At 42.5% G+C, this 18,380-nt stretch overlaps 1 protein-coding gene across 1 annotated transcript in view; it reads left to right on the top strand.

Moving 5' to 3' along the window:
* LOC124622603 (esterase B1-like) overlaps nt 1-18,380 on the top strand; it is a 91,630-nt gene that overhangs the window by 61,292 nt on the left and 11,958 nt on the right. Inside the window, exon 7 of the mRNA XM_047148363.1 lies at nt 6,631-6,812. Within this exon, the coding sequence (XP_047004319.1) occupies nt 6,631-6,812 (182 nt within the window). The remainder of the gene's footprint in view (nt 1-6,630; nt 6,813-18,380) is intronic.

Below are 18,380 nucleotides of genomic sequence, written 5' to 3'. Positions count from 1 at the left end.
CTCTCAGACGAATTACACCACCTAAGAGAGGTATTTCGGAAAAACGGGTACAGTGAAACACAGATTGGCAGGGCCTTCAAGAGGAGACAGGCTGACAAAGTTCAGGAAAAGGAAGAGGAAGTTAACAAGAGACTCGCCTTTCTTCCATATTTGGGGCCCACATCAGCCAAAATCGGGAGGCTATTAAGAAAATCTAACATAAATATCGTCTTCCGACCACCGCCGAAGACGAAAGAGCTGCTGGGCTCAGCTAAAGACCCACTCAAACTAAACACACCTGGTATATACAACATTGCCTGCGAATGTGGTGTGCAGTACATTGGTCAAACGCAGCGCTGCATCTCAAAAAGGTGCGAGGAACATATCAGGCATGTTCGACTTGGACAGATAGAGAAATCTGCTATAGCTGAACATAGCATCAAAGAAAACCACACCTTTGACTTCGAAAACACCAGGGTGCAATGCCGAGCCGGGAGCTATTGGGATAGCGTCATTAAAGAATCAATAGAAATACGGGTCCACGAGAACCTTGTGAACAGGGACGAAGGCTATCAACTGAGCGCGGCCTGGAATCCAGCATTAGCCGCAATACGCCAGGAACGCAACAAGAACCGTCCAGCTCACGAGACGCAATCAGAATGCTCTGACGGAGACACGAACGGCGCACCCGCTTCCCCCTCCACCTCGCCCGCCGGCTCCTCTGGACCCAGCCTCCCGCGGCCAGGTGGTGGGGGGCACACCGCAGGTATAAAGGGACCGGCATCCGCAAAGTCTCGGCACTTCGCCAGAAGATGATGAGTATGTCACTCGTCGAAACGTCGCTGTTTGAAGACACCGCCACCCGGCTGGAAGCCCGAGAACTCTTCGCCAAGAGTTATTCAGATGTTATTATTGGTTTCTCTTTCTTAAGCTTATTGCAGTTTAATTAAAGAGAATTTTATACCATACGCGTTTCGCTCATGTATATAAAACATCTTCTGTCGTCATGCTGCAAATAGGGTAGATATGTTTGTACATTTTTGTTTTTAGATTAAAAACAACACTTTGCTTATGAAGCTGGCATGCTATTTGCTTATGGTGTTTCTTCCTATTGTTTACATATTCTCAAACCATTGCTTACACCCTCTTTGTTAGCACGGACAGAGGCAGAATCACTGCAAGTAAACTACACACCAATTTCTTTAACAAAATGCTCTTTTTTTCTAAAACAACCAAAATATGCAAACATACGTACCTAATTTACGGGATGAGCACAGAAGATGCTTTATAAATAAAAGCGAAACGCATCTGATGTAAAACTCTGTTTATTTAAATTGCAGTGAGCTTAAGGCGGAGAAACCAACAAAACCGATTTTTACAGCTTCTGCATAAGATGACCGTGCAAAGAAACATATTATTCACATATGTTCCGTTGTCACACATTCCTTCTTTATTTTCGTCAAAATATCTTCAGGAAATTAAGGAATGCACATAGCCCTGACAAACATCGCGGCTAATCAACAGAGAACTGGCGCTGTGGCTAAGACGGTGGACCTGTGTTCCGAAGGAGGGCAGCTTGGGATCCCGTTTAAGCATCTTGATTTAAGTTCTCAATTTTCCCCAAGTAACTTCAGTGGTTTGCCGGTGTAGTTGATTCATACAATCGGCGGATTCTTTCTTCCACCATCACGCTCCGTAAGATCTATGGCTCCATCTCTATTGAACTCGTCTCGACAGATTTTTAAACCCACTGCTAAGATTCCTGTTGCCGTCCTGTTCCTCAGAGTTACCAGATGTGCTAAAATACCTTTAAGTAGGCGAACGGTCTCGCGACAGCTGAAATCAGAAACAGGGCAACCAGTAAGGTATTACAAGTCTCTTTTCATGCAGATGAGTAGTGAAAAGTCTCTGTAGTCTCTTTTCATAATCATACTAATTACGGAGAAATCCTTATAAATTCCGATTTTTTAAATACAAATAAACTAATACCGCTAATAGTGTCATAGCAGCTAACAAACTGACAAAGAAACACCAAAAGTAAACAAGTAACACTAAGAAACAATGATTGAAATTTTATATTTAGGCCAGTCCAATGTAACTACCGACTGATAGAAGAAAGGAAATTTGACGATTAGAGTAGAAATGTGCTTCCAGCACAGTGGTGTCCAATCTACTTTTTCAGATACTATAAGAGACTACCTGGAATGAATTAGCTGAAAGTTTGGACATTAAGACTCCTGACTTTCACTGGTGAATCTATATGAGGAATTTTCATTACCTTGTTGTCCGATTTATCGATGCGGCAGAAATTCTTCGCCATTCACAGGATGTTTTTGACCGGAGAATGCAGAAAGTAAAAGAAAATATTAATTTTTGTAATAAACATGGTCGTTGTGAAAGCTCCTCCTCCATTTTTCTCGTAACTTTGCAGTACATTTCATTTGAATGCAATAGTTTCTTTCGAAGGGGGGCAATTTACAAACTGATCACACCAGGCAAAATGATCAAACCATGTTTCTATCTCCGTGACGTACATATAATAAACTGCCACAGAAAATTAATAACTGGTGATGAAAAGGATCCTCTGTAATAAAAGACAATGTCCACTGACTTAGTCTGTTAATCTTCAAACAATAGAACACCCCTTACGTTCTTCCCATTCACACTGATATAATTTGCAAATCGAAGTACATTTCTTCTAGAGGTGCCAAAAGTTAGTTCGTATTGGATCAGCATATAAGATCGGCTGTCAACGACCCCATCGCTCGCAACTCGGATTCCTGCCACAGGGATACAAGCACACAAACGTATTCAACTTTTATATTACGATCGTCTTTTTACATATCTAGGCTTGTAATACTAATTTTTAACAATATTTGAGTAAACAGACACTGGTGATGAACTTGCAGCTGTACTAAACTTCAATTTATTAGCAATTGCAAAATTTTTCTGAATCAGGTATAAAGATATTATCTGTTGGTGACACGTGAAATTTCATAAATTTAGTACAGCTGCAAAATATTTACCAATGTATGTTTCTTCAGACGTTGTTAAAAATGATTATCAAAAGCCTCTACAGGCAAAATGACTACCATAATACTAACGTTGATTGCGATTATCTAATTGAAACCCTGTGGACAGAATTCAGGTGAAGTTGCGAGCAATTCGTTGATAGAATAACGTATGGAAATTTGGATATGTCCTGGAAGGGTGCTCGGGTAGCCAAAGTCGTTAAGGCGACCTCTCACAGCAAACAGATAATCCGAATTCGAGGCCCGGTTCGCGAGAAATTTTCATGTGTTACCAAAAAGAGAATACTTTCATTTCTAATGCAGCTAGTGTCAGAAAGATTCCACAATTGTTTACTGTTTGAGTATGAAGAACTCTTGACCTTCACGATCTCATTGCAGTATAAATATTTCGGTTCAATTTTCTAATTAACTTTAAAACTCTGTTACCTGGAAATCATTACAAATACATGTAAGACATATTTAGCACGTGTTGGAAAGGAAACGTTTCCACAGCTTATGGTAGTTCCTGTTGTCAACACATGTGAAACCCCAGTTTCTCTTTTCCCTTGAAAGCCCCTGTACAGGAAGAGTTAACATAAATACAATACACAAAACCGTAGTCTCTTTTCTTTGTTTCTAAAATGTTACCTAATAATTGGGAAAACAAAACGAACCACTTTGTAAACAATCGCCGTCACATTGGTGTCATCATACTAGTCTCAGCACCGATCTTCCTGTAGACGTTAATTGTGTGGAAAGGTGAGTTACTAAGGTTTATCCAGCGCTGAAGAGCAGGGTTATTTGTTGGACTGTAGTCTACCTACGAGTCGGCACAATCTGTGCCGCAAACCCCTGCCATCAACACGTGGTTGGCCTTGGCATTTGGTCTGATACAGGCTGTTTCAGTGCACGTGAGGCAATCATCACAGATCCTCAAGGACTATGCGCTGTGAGAAACATTGTTCTTGCGGTTGACCTTACCTAAGTCCTGAGAGCTTCCATCCTGTTCGTGTTTTGTAAATTTTATTAATCGCAACTGGAATATCGTGGACTATCTAAGACAACGTTTACTTTGGGAAGTATACCTTGTTTCCAAAGAATTATCTTACATCTTTCGCTTTGTCGACTCATTTTGACACCTTTTCTGCGGCGGATGGATTATAAGAGGTATAGAGTGTGTTGTACATACGGCATTTTACTTACTATAAGACGCACCTTATTTCTTAAGCAGTTTTTTAAGAAAGAACATGTTTACTATTTTAGTTAATAAATTGCAACAGCCGCGCGGAGTGGCCGCGTGGTTCGAGGCGCCATGCACTAATCGTGCGGCCCCTCCCGCCGGAGGTTCGAATCCACCCTCGAGCTTGGGTGTGTGTGTTGTCCTTAGCGTTAAGTTAATTTAAGTAGTATGTTTAAGTCTAGTGACCGATGACCTCAGCAGTTTTGTCCCTTATGAATTCACACGCATTTGAACATTTGAGATTGCAAAGACAGTCTAAAAAAATTCTTAGTTTATAGAGCCGAATTGATCTTTATATGCCTCAGAATCGTCATCTGAACTTTCTTCTTCTTCTTCTTCTTCTTCTTCATCTTTATCGTCATCGTTGTCCTCTTCATATGTAAGCTGGTCTTCGCTGCCATAGCGAGCGTTACTTATGCCGCACTTAACAATAACGGCTTCTTTCACTCTAGACCACGACTGTTTTATTCACTGACGCACTTGCTCGATTGCAGGTCGTTTTAAAGCTCCCTTCAGCATGAATTCGTGTTGGGTTTCATCCCTCATCCAATTGCTCCATTTCTCTCTCATGTAAATTTTTCAATGGTTTACTTATCGAGACATCGAAATGTTGCAGTTGTGATGTAAGTCCTCTCGGAATAACACCAAGCTATGCATTTTCCCGCTTTAATTTCTCTTTTACAGATTTTTTTCAAATGACTACTAAAGTGATCCAACACTAGAACTCTTCATCGGTAAAGCGCCTTTCCTTCTCCCCCACACTCCGTTTATCCATAATTTCATACCAGCCTCGTGCATCCTACTCTTGACATGTACGTGAACAATAACACCTGGTGGTATTCCAGAAAGTTTTGGCATTGTGTTTTGTCTGAAAATTATCATTGGGTTAAGTTTAGTACCGTCAACACAACAGGAAAGGACAACAGAGTAGTGCATATTTTCGTGTCCAGTTGTTTTTATAGTTACAGTTTTAGCACCTTTCATGGCAACATTTCTCTTACTCGGCACATCAAATGTCAGAGGAGCTTGGTCCATATTCGCTGTTTGGCTTAGTTCAACACTGGTGTTTTTTCGATGTTAAGTAATAAAGAGATGAAAAGATAATATTTTCTCTTCATTTTCTTGTGGCATTTTATGATACATTTTGTTTTTGTTTCGCAGGTAAGTCCGTGATGCTTCATAAACCTGTAGCACCAAAAAACTCCACACTTAAAATCTGTGAAAAAACACTCTAGATCGCGAGTGTACTTTATTAAAATAATCTGTTTCGGCGAAGGCTGAGACCATCGTCAGACAGCGCCATCATCTGAAGTTGACGATGTGCAGAACAGTCAGTTGACCTCTGTCGCTGAATCTGAGGTCAACTGAGTGTTCTACACACAGTCAACTTCAACTGGTGGTGCTGTCTGAAGAAGGGACAAATCTAGGCCGAAACCGGTCGTTTCCATAAAGTACGATAGCGATCTACAAAATTTTTTCATTGATATTATATAGATTACAAGGCCGCTGCTTCCCGAAAAGTCCACCCTTAAAGTCTGTTAAGTTACATTGTCGCGCTACCTTGCGAGAATGTATCTGAATCATTTTTGTATTAATGCTATTTTGGGAGGTGTGAATCCGCTTGAGTAGACCGAGCGAGGTGGCGCAGTGGTTAGACACTGGACTCGCATTCGGGAGGACGACGGTTCAATCCCGCGTCCGGCCATCCTGATTTAGGTTTTCCGTGATTTCCCTAAATCGCTCCAGGCAAATGCCGGGATGGTTCCCCTGAAAGGGCACGGCCGACTTCCTTCCCTAATCCGATGAGACCGATGACCACGCTGTCTGGTCTCCTTCCCCAAACAACCAACCAACCAATCCGCTTGAGTAGGTCATTCTCTAGCTTTGACCGTTTTCAATTTACAGGTCGCAGCATATCAATGCCTTTCACTTTTTCCATTAAATATCTAGCTGTTAACAAAATTATTGTACTGTTATCGATAACACAAATCACTTTCAATTCGAGTTTACTGGTACCGTAGACAGCAACGACGCGTCGTAGGTTAAACAGATTCTGGCTTTGGCGGGGCGGGAGCGAGACAGTGTTAGCAAGCTTGTGAACCCATTTTCGTCGCATCGGTGCACTGCTACTGCCAGTTGAATACAGTGTTGCCAGATAGAGATAGGTTTCCCGCGGCATCTAATATATGGCCATTTTTAAGACGGACAGGAATTTTAAATCAACACTGGAAATTTTTATTTTAGTTTCGAGTATAAGAGGCACCTGAATTTTGGAGGCAGTTTTTCGAAGGAAACAATGCGTCTTATAGTCCGTAAAATACTGTTGTAACAAAATACATGTAAAACGACATGCTTATCCAGGAAGGTGGCATTTCACGGGCAACGTGTATGTTGTTTCAGCGTCTGGAATTCTGACAGACGAAGCTTTCGCTGCGGACATGAGAGAGAACTTCACACTTCTCGTTGGCTCCCAGCTGCCGTTGCCAACTGTGGAGGAACAAACCGAGGCGGCAGTAAAGGTGGAGAATTTCTACTTTGGGGAAGAAGGGTTCTCCGTGAATAACACCCAGGCTGTTTACGACGTAAGTACTGTCTTACTGTAGACGTTATCTGCTTTTCCGTGCATTCGGTGAAATTAATGGTAGACAGATCAATGTTTTCTGCATTCAAGTAAAACACCACTGTTTACAACTTCGTGCTGAACTGTATATACTTTTAAATGAGCTTCCGTATAGTCACATTTCGTTTGATGGATTTCAGAACGTCTCCAATTCACCCCTACGTGTGTTCTTAGCTCTCCACTATTCAGTGGTTACATTGCATAGCTTTTAGTGGTGAGGTGTCTGTGAAGTGATATCTGAAAACTATTATGACGTAGTCGTTCCTGTCACACAACTATACAAGTTAATAAACCTTTTGCTTTTGCAAAGAGAATTACAGCGGTAGGCCTGAGTCATAGCATGCAGAATTAATAAAGAACGTGGGAGGAATTGGGACGCATATAACAACGGCTGAAGCAGACGTATGCCTGGAAAAGGGAACGTGTTCGCGATCCATATAAAATCCAGTTTAGAGGTCTACAGTACCTGGAAAGATGGAAATAAGAATACCATACTCAAAGTATGAATAAAATTCACCACTGAGCAAAGAAGATTATCCGACAAACGGGTTTGTCCCTGCGTTTCACTGTATCTCAAGTCACATCGCTCCCCCACATCAGGTGCAGCTCACTCTCGTCAGTTCCCCGTCTTGTCGGCAGTGACTCGTGGAGTTATCAGGATCAGGGAAATGACATGGGAGGACTAGGCCTCTTTAACTAACGTCATTTACCCTTGGAAAACAACATTTATTTTCAAATAATATTTGAGTAACAACAGGTCCCCTTCGAGAAACCGGCAGGACAATTGAAGTTAATTTATATAGATTGACTCTGGCATAGAAGAAAACAGCAACCAGCCACTTTCTACAATATGTTTATTTATTTAAACAGTGCCGTTACCGGTTTCGAACCGACAAATTCAGCTTCAGACATTTTACATTAGCTTTCACTTTTTATTTTCCCAGCTGATAAATTTCCTTGGAGTGATGGTGCCCTACAGCCAAAACAAGATGTGAGACAACGCCTTTCAAGTGTAATTGTGCCTCGCAAAGATTTTAAGTCATGTAAATCAATTATTAAAGAGAAGATGTTTTCATTACTTACGATACAAAATTAGTTATTTACGCTCCAATGCTGACTATGATCATGCAGCAGCGAAAACTGTATGATGCACCTTTTTATGTATACATATATACACATAACGTAAAGCACCTCTCACACACCAAGAAGTTTCACCACATAGAAGTATAAATAAACTGGAAGCAGTCTTGATGGCATAAATTTTTTCAATGCGGTGACCGGTTTCGATCTTATTATAAGATCATCTTCAGACCATATATGTCTGCCGGTGCACCACCATCCATAAGTAAGACGGTTGGCATGCGCCACTGCCTCCGGCACACATCTATGGTCTGAAGATGATCTTATAATAAGATCGAAACCGGTCACCTGGTCACCACATTTAAAAAAAGAAAATATGCGATCGAGACTGCTTCCATTTGATTTATAATAATTATAGATCGCTGTTTCCTATAATAAGAACTATGTTCTTTATAATGTTAAACATGGAAGTATGTATACGAAGAAGGCGATATTACAACCATACCAATGAGAAAGATTTCCATCATCAGTGGCGCGTTAGATTATGGGTATACATGTACATAGAAAAGAGAATCATGCAGTTTCGACAAAATAGCATGATGTTAATTTGTCATTATACAGATGAAGGCCTTCAAATGGTGAAAGCGACAGCCGTTGAATTACAACCTCAAACAAATTCAAGAAGTAAGACCTTAACAAATTGGCCTATCTTAACATTTTTAAATTTGAAAAGTTTAAATATACCAGCCAATTAAAATAATTAAAACAGGTCTAGATAAATTTCTTGAAACAAATTAAAATTCAAGACATTAGGCAGACCCCCAAAAGATAAATATTAAAAAAAATAACAATTGGCCTTTAGGGGATACCCGAGTGGCTTTCACCAAAAAATTACAATAAAACGCACAAGTTCAAATATAAAACATTAAACAGAAAATTCCCCCTGTGAAGCCAGTTATTCAAAGGCCTTTTAGCAGACGACAAAATTTCAGTTACAGTCCAAGTTAGATAACATTAGATACTCAACTTGAGCAGACACAACCAGGACTAGCGACTGCAAACAATAGCAACCAGCTAGGAAATGGTGGAGAGCCGTGCACACGACCGCAAGTAGACCAGACCCATGCGACAAGAGGCCGCCGACACGGTAACTTAAAGAGTTAACAAACCAGAACGATTATACTACAATCAAAAGTGATGGTTCACCCATAACAGCACTTATAGAGACTTTCGAATAAGTGTATATGCACTAGGAAATAAGCTTCGGTAACAGGGAACTGCTGAAAGGGAGCGACAATATCTTCCAGGTAGGAATATAAATAACCACTCGCTAGGGTCTTACCATTAGCTCGTAACATGCTTAAAGGGCTGAATAATAGTAAGGGAGAACCAGCCATCTTCTAAAACATCGTGAAAGCAAATTAAAATTCAGAAACAGCTGGTTATCTTGCATGACAATTTTAAAACAAACACAACTCAAAAGAGAGAGAGAGAGAGAAAACCAGATAAGGCGTAGGCCCTTGATATGGCTATGCGTGACAGCCGGGCACATTACATAACCGTAACACTGACCATGGCAAATTTTTTGAGAGAGAATGCTGGCGAGCAGATTAAATCATGTTACTTCTAAATCACACGAAGAAGACAGGCAATACACTAGTCATAAAATCACGCGATCCAAATAAGAAGGCGTGCATGACGACTCAATGAACATAAACACGAACATCTGCTCAAACATCTTGCGGACCGGGAAATCGGTACACAGAGCTGAACTAGTTGGCCACGGCTTAAGCGAACCGGGCCTTTGCCTTCTGCCCAGCCCTGGTGAAAAAGAGTGAATGACGACCCGGGAAAGACATCGTGCCGATCCGCACCGCTGCTCCGAACACTGCTACTGTACCCAGCTCCAGACTCTGCGAAAACTACCTGCCAATTGCCAGGACCGCGCTCTTCGGAGGCCTCTCCGCAAATGCGACTCTAGCGCCTCCTTTTGAAGTCTAGGGGAGGCAGCGATGATCGAACAAAGGTGTAATCCGCGCTCACTGGTGAGAGCCAGCTAAAAGTTATCGGTAGCAGGAAAGCGAAATGAGCCCCATCGTCTCAGGCAGAGTTCCCTGTTCATGTTTTGTTCTTTCCTAATAGCCACTGTCACTGTCATTTCAGTCTTCTCTTTTCCTTTATCGTTCCCGTCCCGATAATACTGAAAAGAGTTCAAATATTCTAAACTAATATATATCATTCTAAATGTCCATTACTGTTACTATTATTATTATTATTATTAGCGTCAATTATTACTACATCTACATCTACATGACTACTCTGCAATTCACATTTAAGTGCTTGGCAGAGGGTTCGTCGAACCACAATCATACTATCTCTCTACCATTCCACTCCCGAACAGCGAGCGGGGAAAACTAACACTTAAACCTTTCTGTTCGCGCTCTGATTTCTCTTATTTTATTTTGATGATCATTTCTACCTATGTAGGTTGGGCTCAACAAAATATTTTCGCATTCGGAAGAGAAAGTTGGTGACTGAAATTTCGTAAATAGATCTCGCCGCGACGAGAAATGTCTTTGCTTTAATGACTTCCATCCCAACTCGCGTATCATACCTGCCACACTATCTCCCCTATTACGTGATAATACAAAACGAGCTGCCCTTTTTTACACCCTTTCGATGTCCTCCGTCAATCCCATCTGTTGAGGATACCACAACCGCGCAGCAATATTCTAACAGAGGACGAGCGAGTGTAGCGTAAGCTGTCTCTTTAGTGGATTTGTTGCATCTTCTAAGTGTCCTGCCAATGAAACGCAACCTTTGGCTCGACTTCCCCACAATATTATCTATGTGGTCTTTCCAACTGAAGTTGTTCGTGATTTTCACACCCAGGTACTTAGTTGAATTGACAGCCTTGAGAATTGTACTATTTATCGAGTAATCGAATTCCAACGAATTTCTTTTGGAAATCATGCGGATCACCTCACACTTTTCGTTATTTAGCGTCAACTGCCACCTGCCACACCATACAGCAATCTTTTCTAAATCGCTTTGCAACTGATACCAGTCTTCGGATGACCTTACTAGACGGCAAATTACAGCATCATCTGTGAACAACCCATGAGAACTGCTCAGATTGTCACCCAGGTCATTTATATAGATCAGGAACAGCAGAGGTCCCAGGGCGCTTCCCTGGGGAACACCTGATCTCACTTCAGTTTTACTCGATGATTTGCCGTCTATTACTACGAACTGCGACCTTCCTGACAGGAAATCACGAATCCAGTCGCACAACTGAGACGATACCCCATAGGCCCGCAGCTTGACTAGAAGTCGCTTGTGAGGAGCGGTGTCAAAAGCTTTCCGGAAATCCAGAAATACGGAATCAACCTGAGATCCCCTGTCGATGGCGGCCATTACTTCGGTGCGAATAAAGAGCTAGCTGCGTTGCACAAGACCGATGTTTTCTGAAACCATGCTGATTACGTATCAATAGATCGTTCCCTTCGAGGTGATTCATAATGTCTGCATACAGTATATGCTCCAAAACCCGACTGCAAACCGACGTCAGTGATATAGGTCTGTAGTTCGATGGATTACTCCTACTACCCTTTTTAAACATTGGTGCTACCTGCGCAATTTTCCAATCTGTAGGTATAGATCTATCGGTGAGCGAGCGATTGTATATGATTGCTAAGTAGGGAGCTATTGTATCAGCGTAATCTGAAAGGAACCTAATCGGTATACAATCTGGACCTGAAGACTTGCCCGTATCAAGCGATTTGAGTTGCTTCGCAACCCCTAAGGTATCTACTTCTAAGAAACTCATGCTAGCCGCTGTCCGTGTTTCAAATTCTGGAATATTCCATTCGTCTTCCCTGGTGAAGGAATTTCGGAAAACTGCATTCAATAACTCCTCTTTAGCGGCACAGTCGTCGGTAACAGTACCATCGGCACTGCGCAGCGAAGGTATTGACTGCGTCTTGGCTCTTGTGCACTTTACATACGACCAGAATTTCTTCGGATTTTCTACAAAATTTCGAGACAATGTTTCGTTGTGGAACCTATTAATGGCATCTCGCATTGAAGTCCGTCCCAAATTTCGCGCGTCTGTAAATTTTAGCCAATCCTCGGGATTTCGCGTTCTTCTGAACTTCGCATGCTTTTTCTGTTGTCCTGCAACATCGTTCGGACCTGTTTTGTGTACCATGGGGGATCAGTTCCATCTCTTACCAATTTATGAGGTATGAATCTCTCATATGCTGTTGCTACTATATCTTTGAATTTGAGCCACATCTCGTTTACATTTGCATAGTCAGTTCGGAAGGAATGGAGATTGTCTCTTAGGAAGGCTTCTAGTGACACTTTATCCGCTTTTTTAAATAAAATTATTTTGCGTTTGTTTCTGGTGGGTTTGGAAGAAACGGTATTGAGCCTAGCTAGAACGACCTTGTGATCACTAATCCCTGTATCAGTCATGATGCTCTCTATTAGCTCTGGATTGTTTGTGACTAAGAGGTCAAGTGTGTTTTCGCAACCATTTACAATTCGCGTGGGTTCGTGGACTAACTCCTCAAAATAATTTTCGGAGAAAGCATTTAGGACAATCTCGGAAGATGTTTTCTGACTACCACCGGCTTTGAACAAGTATTTTTGCCAACTTATCGACGGAAGGTTGAAGTCCCCACCAACTATAACCGTATGAGTGGGCTATTTATTTGTTATGAGACTCAAATTTTTCTCTGAACTGTTCCGCAACTGTATCATCGGAGTCTGGGGGTTGGTAGAAGGAGCCAATTATTAACTTAGTTCGGCTGTTAAGTATAACCTCCACCCATACCAATTTGCACGGAGTATCTACTTCGACTTCACTACAAGATAAACCACTACTGACAGACACAAACACTCCACCACCAATTCTGCCTAATCTATCTTTCCCCAACACCGTCTGAGACTTCGTAAAAATTTCTGCAGAGTTTATTTCAGGCTTTAGCCAGCTTTCTGTACCTACAACGATTTCAGTTTCTGTGCTTTCTATTAGCGCTTGTAGCTCAGGGACTTTCCCAGGACAACTACAACAATTTACATCTACAATTCCGACTGTTGCTTGATCCAAGCACGTCCTGTATTTGCCATGCACCCTTTGAGATTGCAGCCCACTCCGTTCTTTCCCGAGGCCTTCTAACCTAAAAAACCACCCAGTCCACGCCACACAGCCTCCGCTACCCGTGTAGTCGCCAGCTGAGTATCGTGAACTCCTGACCTAAGTATTATTATTGCTGTGAATGTTTTTTTATATCTTTGGCATGTGTTCGTGCACTGAGGTGACAAAAGTGTTTGGATAGCGATATGCACATATTCAGACTGTGGTGTATCACGTTCACAAGGTATGAATGGACAGTGCATTGGCGGAACTGTCATTTGCAGTCAGCGGCTCACGTGAAAACACTCCCTACTTGATTAAGGTCGCACGATGAAGATTAACGGACTTTGAACGTGGAATGGTAGTTGGCACTTGTAATCGGTGGGAGGGCTACGAGGAAGTGCGTATGACATTCTTTTGAACAACTATTTATTACAGTTTGAAAAGCAGCAAAAATTTTAAAAGCCCAAGATCACCTGTAAGATAATAGTTAATATACTACTTGACACAGTAAATGATACACACTTTCAAACAATTGATTTCAATGACTTAGATCAATTGAACGTATAACGGAATGTGTTGAACAAAAGAACTTGTATACAGATAAATGATATTGAGAATGCACCACCTTAAAACACGAAAAATTTAACACTCCACTCCTGAACAAGACTGCCACAAAAGCTCTATACACAAGACAGCCCACACTGTCTGTTTACCAAAACAACAAATTTGCTTGCATTAAACAGTACTAGTACAATTAAAAAAACCCAGCTCCCGCTAAAGTACATCGACCAAGTCTTTCAGCAGCGCCCAACTGGTTCCTCTACCAGCGGAAAATCTTCTTTAACCACATGTGAAAACAAAAAGTTCAGTGTCAGCGACGTTGACACCGAAACGGACCAAGATGCTAACACGGCGGTGCGGCGATCGGCCTGCTGCAGGCAGGTGAGCCGACTCCTGGACCCTGGCAGAGGTACGGCTGGGTCATAAGAGAGGTGGCGACGTGGCCGGCAAGGAGCGGCTGCCAGCAGTCGGCGCCGCAGCGAGTCCCGACGAGGCGGCGCGGAAATTCAAGTCGCCGCAACTCTTGACGAATTAATGTCGGCACATCCTTCCCCGCCAAACTGAAGCCCACGGAGAGCTGATTATGGTTGAAACTCGCACTTCCGCATTAAACACAATTCTGCACTTTATCTTACAATAGTAAGCAGCGAGAAAACAGTTCATCTTCGCCTCTAAATTATTAGGTATTAACTGTCCGCCCCGATAGCTGAGTGGTCAGCGAGACGCATTGCCGTTCTACAGGCCGGGGTTCGATTCCCGGATGGGTCGGGGATTTTCTCCGCTCAGGGACTGGGAGTTGTAGTGTCTTTATCATATTTCATCCCCATCCGGCGCGCAGGTCGTTCAATGTGGCGTCGAATGTAATAAGACCTGCAGCAAGGCGGCCGGACCCAGACCTGCCCCGCAAGGGGCCACCCGGACAATGAGGCCAAACGCTCATTTCCATAAGTTGTTAATTTCAACAAGGAAAAGCAACATGGTGGTCTGAACAGATTGGGCAAGGCACTGGACCCAACTACTACGCTGAGCAAACAACTATAATACTAGTTCCATCAGCACAACTTTTTTTTTTTGGTCATCAGTCTACTGACTGGTTTGATGTGGCCCGCCACGAATTCCTTTCCTGTGCTAACCTCTTCGTCTCAGAGTACCACTTGCAACCTACGTCCTCAATTATTTGCTTGACGTATTCCAATCTATGTCTTCCTCTACAGTTTTTGCCCTCTACAGCTCCCTCTAGTACCATGCAAGTCATTCCCTCATGTCTTACCAGATGTCCTATCATCCTGTCCCTTCTCCTTATCAGTGTTTTCCACATATTCCTTTCCTCTCCGATTCTGCGTAGAACCTCCTCATTCCTTACCTTATCAGTCCACCTAATTTTCAACATTCGTCTATAGCACCACATCTCAAACGCTCCGATTCTCTTCTGTTCCGGTTTTCCCACAGTCCATGTTTCACTACCATACAATGCTGTACTCCAGACGTACATCCTCAGAAATTTCTTCCTCATATTAAGGCCGGTATTTGATATTAGTAGACTTCTCTTGGCCAGAAATGCCTTTTTTGCCACAGCGAGTCTGCTTTTGATGTCCTCCTTGCTCCGTCCGTCATTGGTTATTTTACTGCCTAGGTAGCAGAATTCCTTAACTTCATTGACTTCGTGACCATCAATCCTGATGTTAAGTTTCTCGCTTTTCTCATTTCTACTACTTCTCATTACCTTCGTCTTTCTCCGATTTACTCTCAAACCATACTGTGTACTCATTAGACTGTTCATTCCGTTCAGCAGATTATTTAATTCTTCTTCACTTTCACTCAGGATAGCAATGTCATCAGCGAATCGTATCATTGATATCCTTTCACCTTGTATTTTAATTCCACTCCTGAACCTTTCTTTTACTTCCGTCATTGCTTCCTCGATGTACAGATTGAAGAGTAGGGGCGAAAGGCTACAGCCTTGTCTTACACCCTTCTTAATACGAGCACTTCGTTCTTGATCGTCCACTCTTATTATTCCCTCTTGGTTGTTGTACATATTGTATATGACCCGTCTCTCCCTATAGCTTACCCCTACTTTTTTCAGAATCTCGAACAGCTTGCACCATTTTATACTGTCGAACGCTTTTTCCAGGTCGACAAATCCTATGAAAGCGTCTTGATTTTTCTTTAGCCTTGCTTCCATTATTAGCCGTAACGTCATAATTGCCTCTCTCGTCCCTTTACATTTCCTAAAGCCAAACTGATCGTCACCTAGCGCATTCTCAATTTTCTTTTCCATTCTTCTGTATATTATTCTTGTAAGCAGCTTCGATGCATGAGCTGTTAAGCTGATTGTGCGATAATTCTCGCACTTGTCAGCTCTTGCCGTCTTCGGAATTGTGTGGATGATGCTTTTCCGAAAGTCAGATGGTATATCGCCAGATATATTCTACACACCAACGTGAATAGTCGTTTTGTTGGCACTTCCACCAATGATTTTAGAAATTCTGATGGAATGTTATCTATCCCTTCTGCCTTATTTGACCGTAATTCCTCCAAAGCTCTTTTAAATTCCGATTCTAATACTGGATCCCCTATCTCTTCTAAATTGACTCCCGTTTCTTCTTCTATCACATCAGACAAATCTTCACCCTCATAGAGGCTTTCAATGTATTCTTTCTACCTATCTGCTCTCTCCTTTGCATTTAACAGTGGAATTCCCGTTGCACTCTTAATGTTACCACCGTTGCTTTTAATGTCACCAAAGTTTGTTTTGACTTTCCTGTATGCTGAGTCTGTCCTTCCGACAACCATATCTTTTTCGATATCTTCACATTTTTCCTGCAGCCATTTCGTCTTAGCTTCCCTGCACTTCCTTTTTATTTCATTCCTCAGCGACTTGTATTTCTGTATTCATGATTTTCCCGGAACAAGTTTGTACTTCCTCCTTTCATCAATCAACTGAAGCATAACTACACTTTCTTATTTTGGTGCATTCTCCTTCACATTCGGTTTAAGTTTGATGGGTTCTAAAAATTCTCCTATTTCCCACATATCTGGGCAGAAGCTTTCCCATAACTATATCTGCCTCACGACTTGTCACCCCAAATTTCTTCACCCTGATACCCTGATCTCGGCTGCCTTCCAGCATCATACCGATTTTTCGTCTTTCCATGGGCTACCCTCAAGTTATTAACGGCGCACTTTCAATAAGCGCGGATCTGAGCAGCGTCCATCCTCTTCGAATGCAAATCATCCGAGTGCCAAATGAGGTTTGTACGCTAACATCAAGCTAGCCGGTGTGGCCTTGTCGGCCTCGTGCATGGCGGTATTGAAGGCGTACCCTAATCAAGATAAGGAACTATCCCACCGGGTCTCATCACTATGATGGAAAGCGATCAATGCGGCCCTCAGACTGCGATTCATCCGCAAAGACGGAGAAGGACTCGGGTTATAGGGTGTAGTTGTACTACGAGCCACCCCTATTTCGAAGCAAAAATTACGGAATGCCCCTGATATCAAAGAAGCATCTTTATTAGAAACCAGTATGCGACAAGGCCCAAAGGTACCAAAAATTCGCTCCAGGCACTTTATAGACGTTTACAGGGTAATATTTCAAGTGGGAAGCAAGCAGCAGAAGCGCATGAACGCATCTACGCAAACGAACACATACCGGTTGCCCTCTCTGGAACGTAGGAAAGGTCCCACGAAATCAACATACAATTTTTCCACGGGTTCAGTCGCAACATCGGACGACCAAAAGTCAAGGCCGGTTTGCTGATCCCACAGGTTTTAGAACCTAACACCATATCCTTGACCTGTCTATCCGTGGCCTTCCAAACAAAGTCGTCCCTAACCTTCATATGTGTTTCGAACACTCCCAAATGACCTCCCCACCAGAGTTTCATGATAATATTCAAAGACTAAGGACACCAGATCACCGGAATCACTACTTTCTCACCTCTTTGCACACGCCAGTGCAACATAATTACTTTTCCATTTAAGCAGTAGGGTCTGACGTTTTCTCCTTTCCTTATCCGTTCCTTAATGCTACTTATCACTGGGTCCCCATCCTGATGCACGGAAATGTCATTAAAAAGAAGCGGAAGCCCACTAAGAATGACACAACTTTGATTAACCAGTGCCTCCAGAGTAACCCCCTCTGGAGTTTCTTCACCATCAGTTGATCCTCCGAGTAGTGGTCCAACATTCCGTTTAGGCCATGGGTCACAAAATTTTCCGAACCACGGATATATCTGACCTTAAACTGATATGCGAAAATACGTACTGCCCGTCTAGCAGTTCGCCCTACTCTACTTGGCCTTGCCAACACCCAGCTGAAACCAAGATTATCGACTTCTAACAAAAATGGTTGGTGACCCAAATACGACTTAAAATCATCGTAAGCTGCACTGCGTCTCCAAGACTCTTCTTCGAGCAGACGTAAACTTGGAGGCTTCTGTTTGTACAATAAAGTCCTTGATGAAATCAGTCATAGCTAACAAAGGGCGGTGGTTAGAGCTTTCTAAAAATGGTTCAAATGGCTCTGAGCACTATGGAACTCAACTGCTGAGGTCATTAGTCCCCTAGAACTTAGAACTAGTTAAACCTAACTAACCTAAGGACATCACAAACATCCATGCCCGAGGCAGGATTCGAACCTGCGACCGTAGCGGTCTTGCGGTTCCAGGCTGCAGCGCCTTTAACCGCACGCTCACTTCGGCCGGCGTTAGAGCTTTCTTTAAGGCCTCAAAAGATGCT

This window comes from Schistocerca americana, chromosome 7, assembly GCF_021461395.2.
Source record: "Schistocerca americana isolate TAMUIC-IGC-003095 chromosome 7, iqSchAmer2.1, whole genome shotgun sequence".
In the NCBI taxonomy this organism is placed as follows: Eukaryota; Metazoa; Arthropoda; class Insecta; order Orthoptera; family Acrididae; genus Schistocerca; species Schistocerca americana.
Note: the sequence above shows the minus strand (reverse complement) of the source record. Positions and strands in the feature narration are given on the sequence as shown.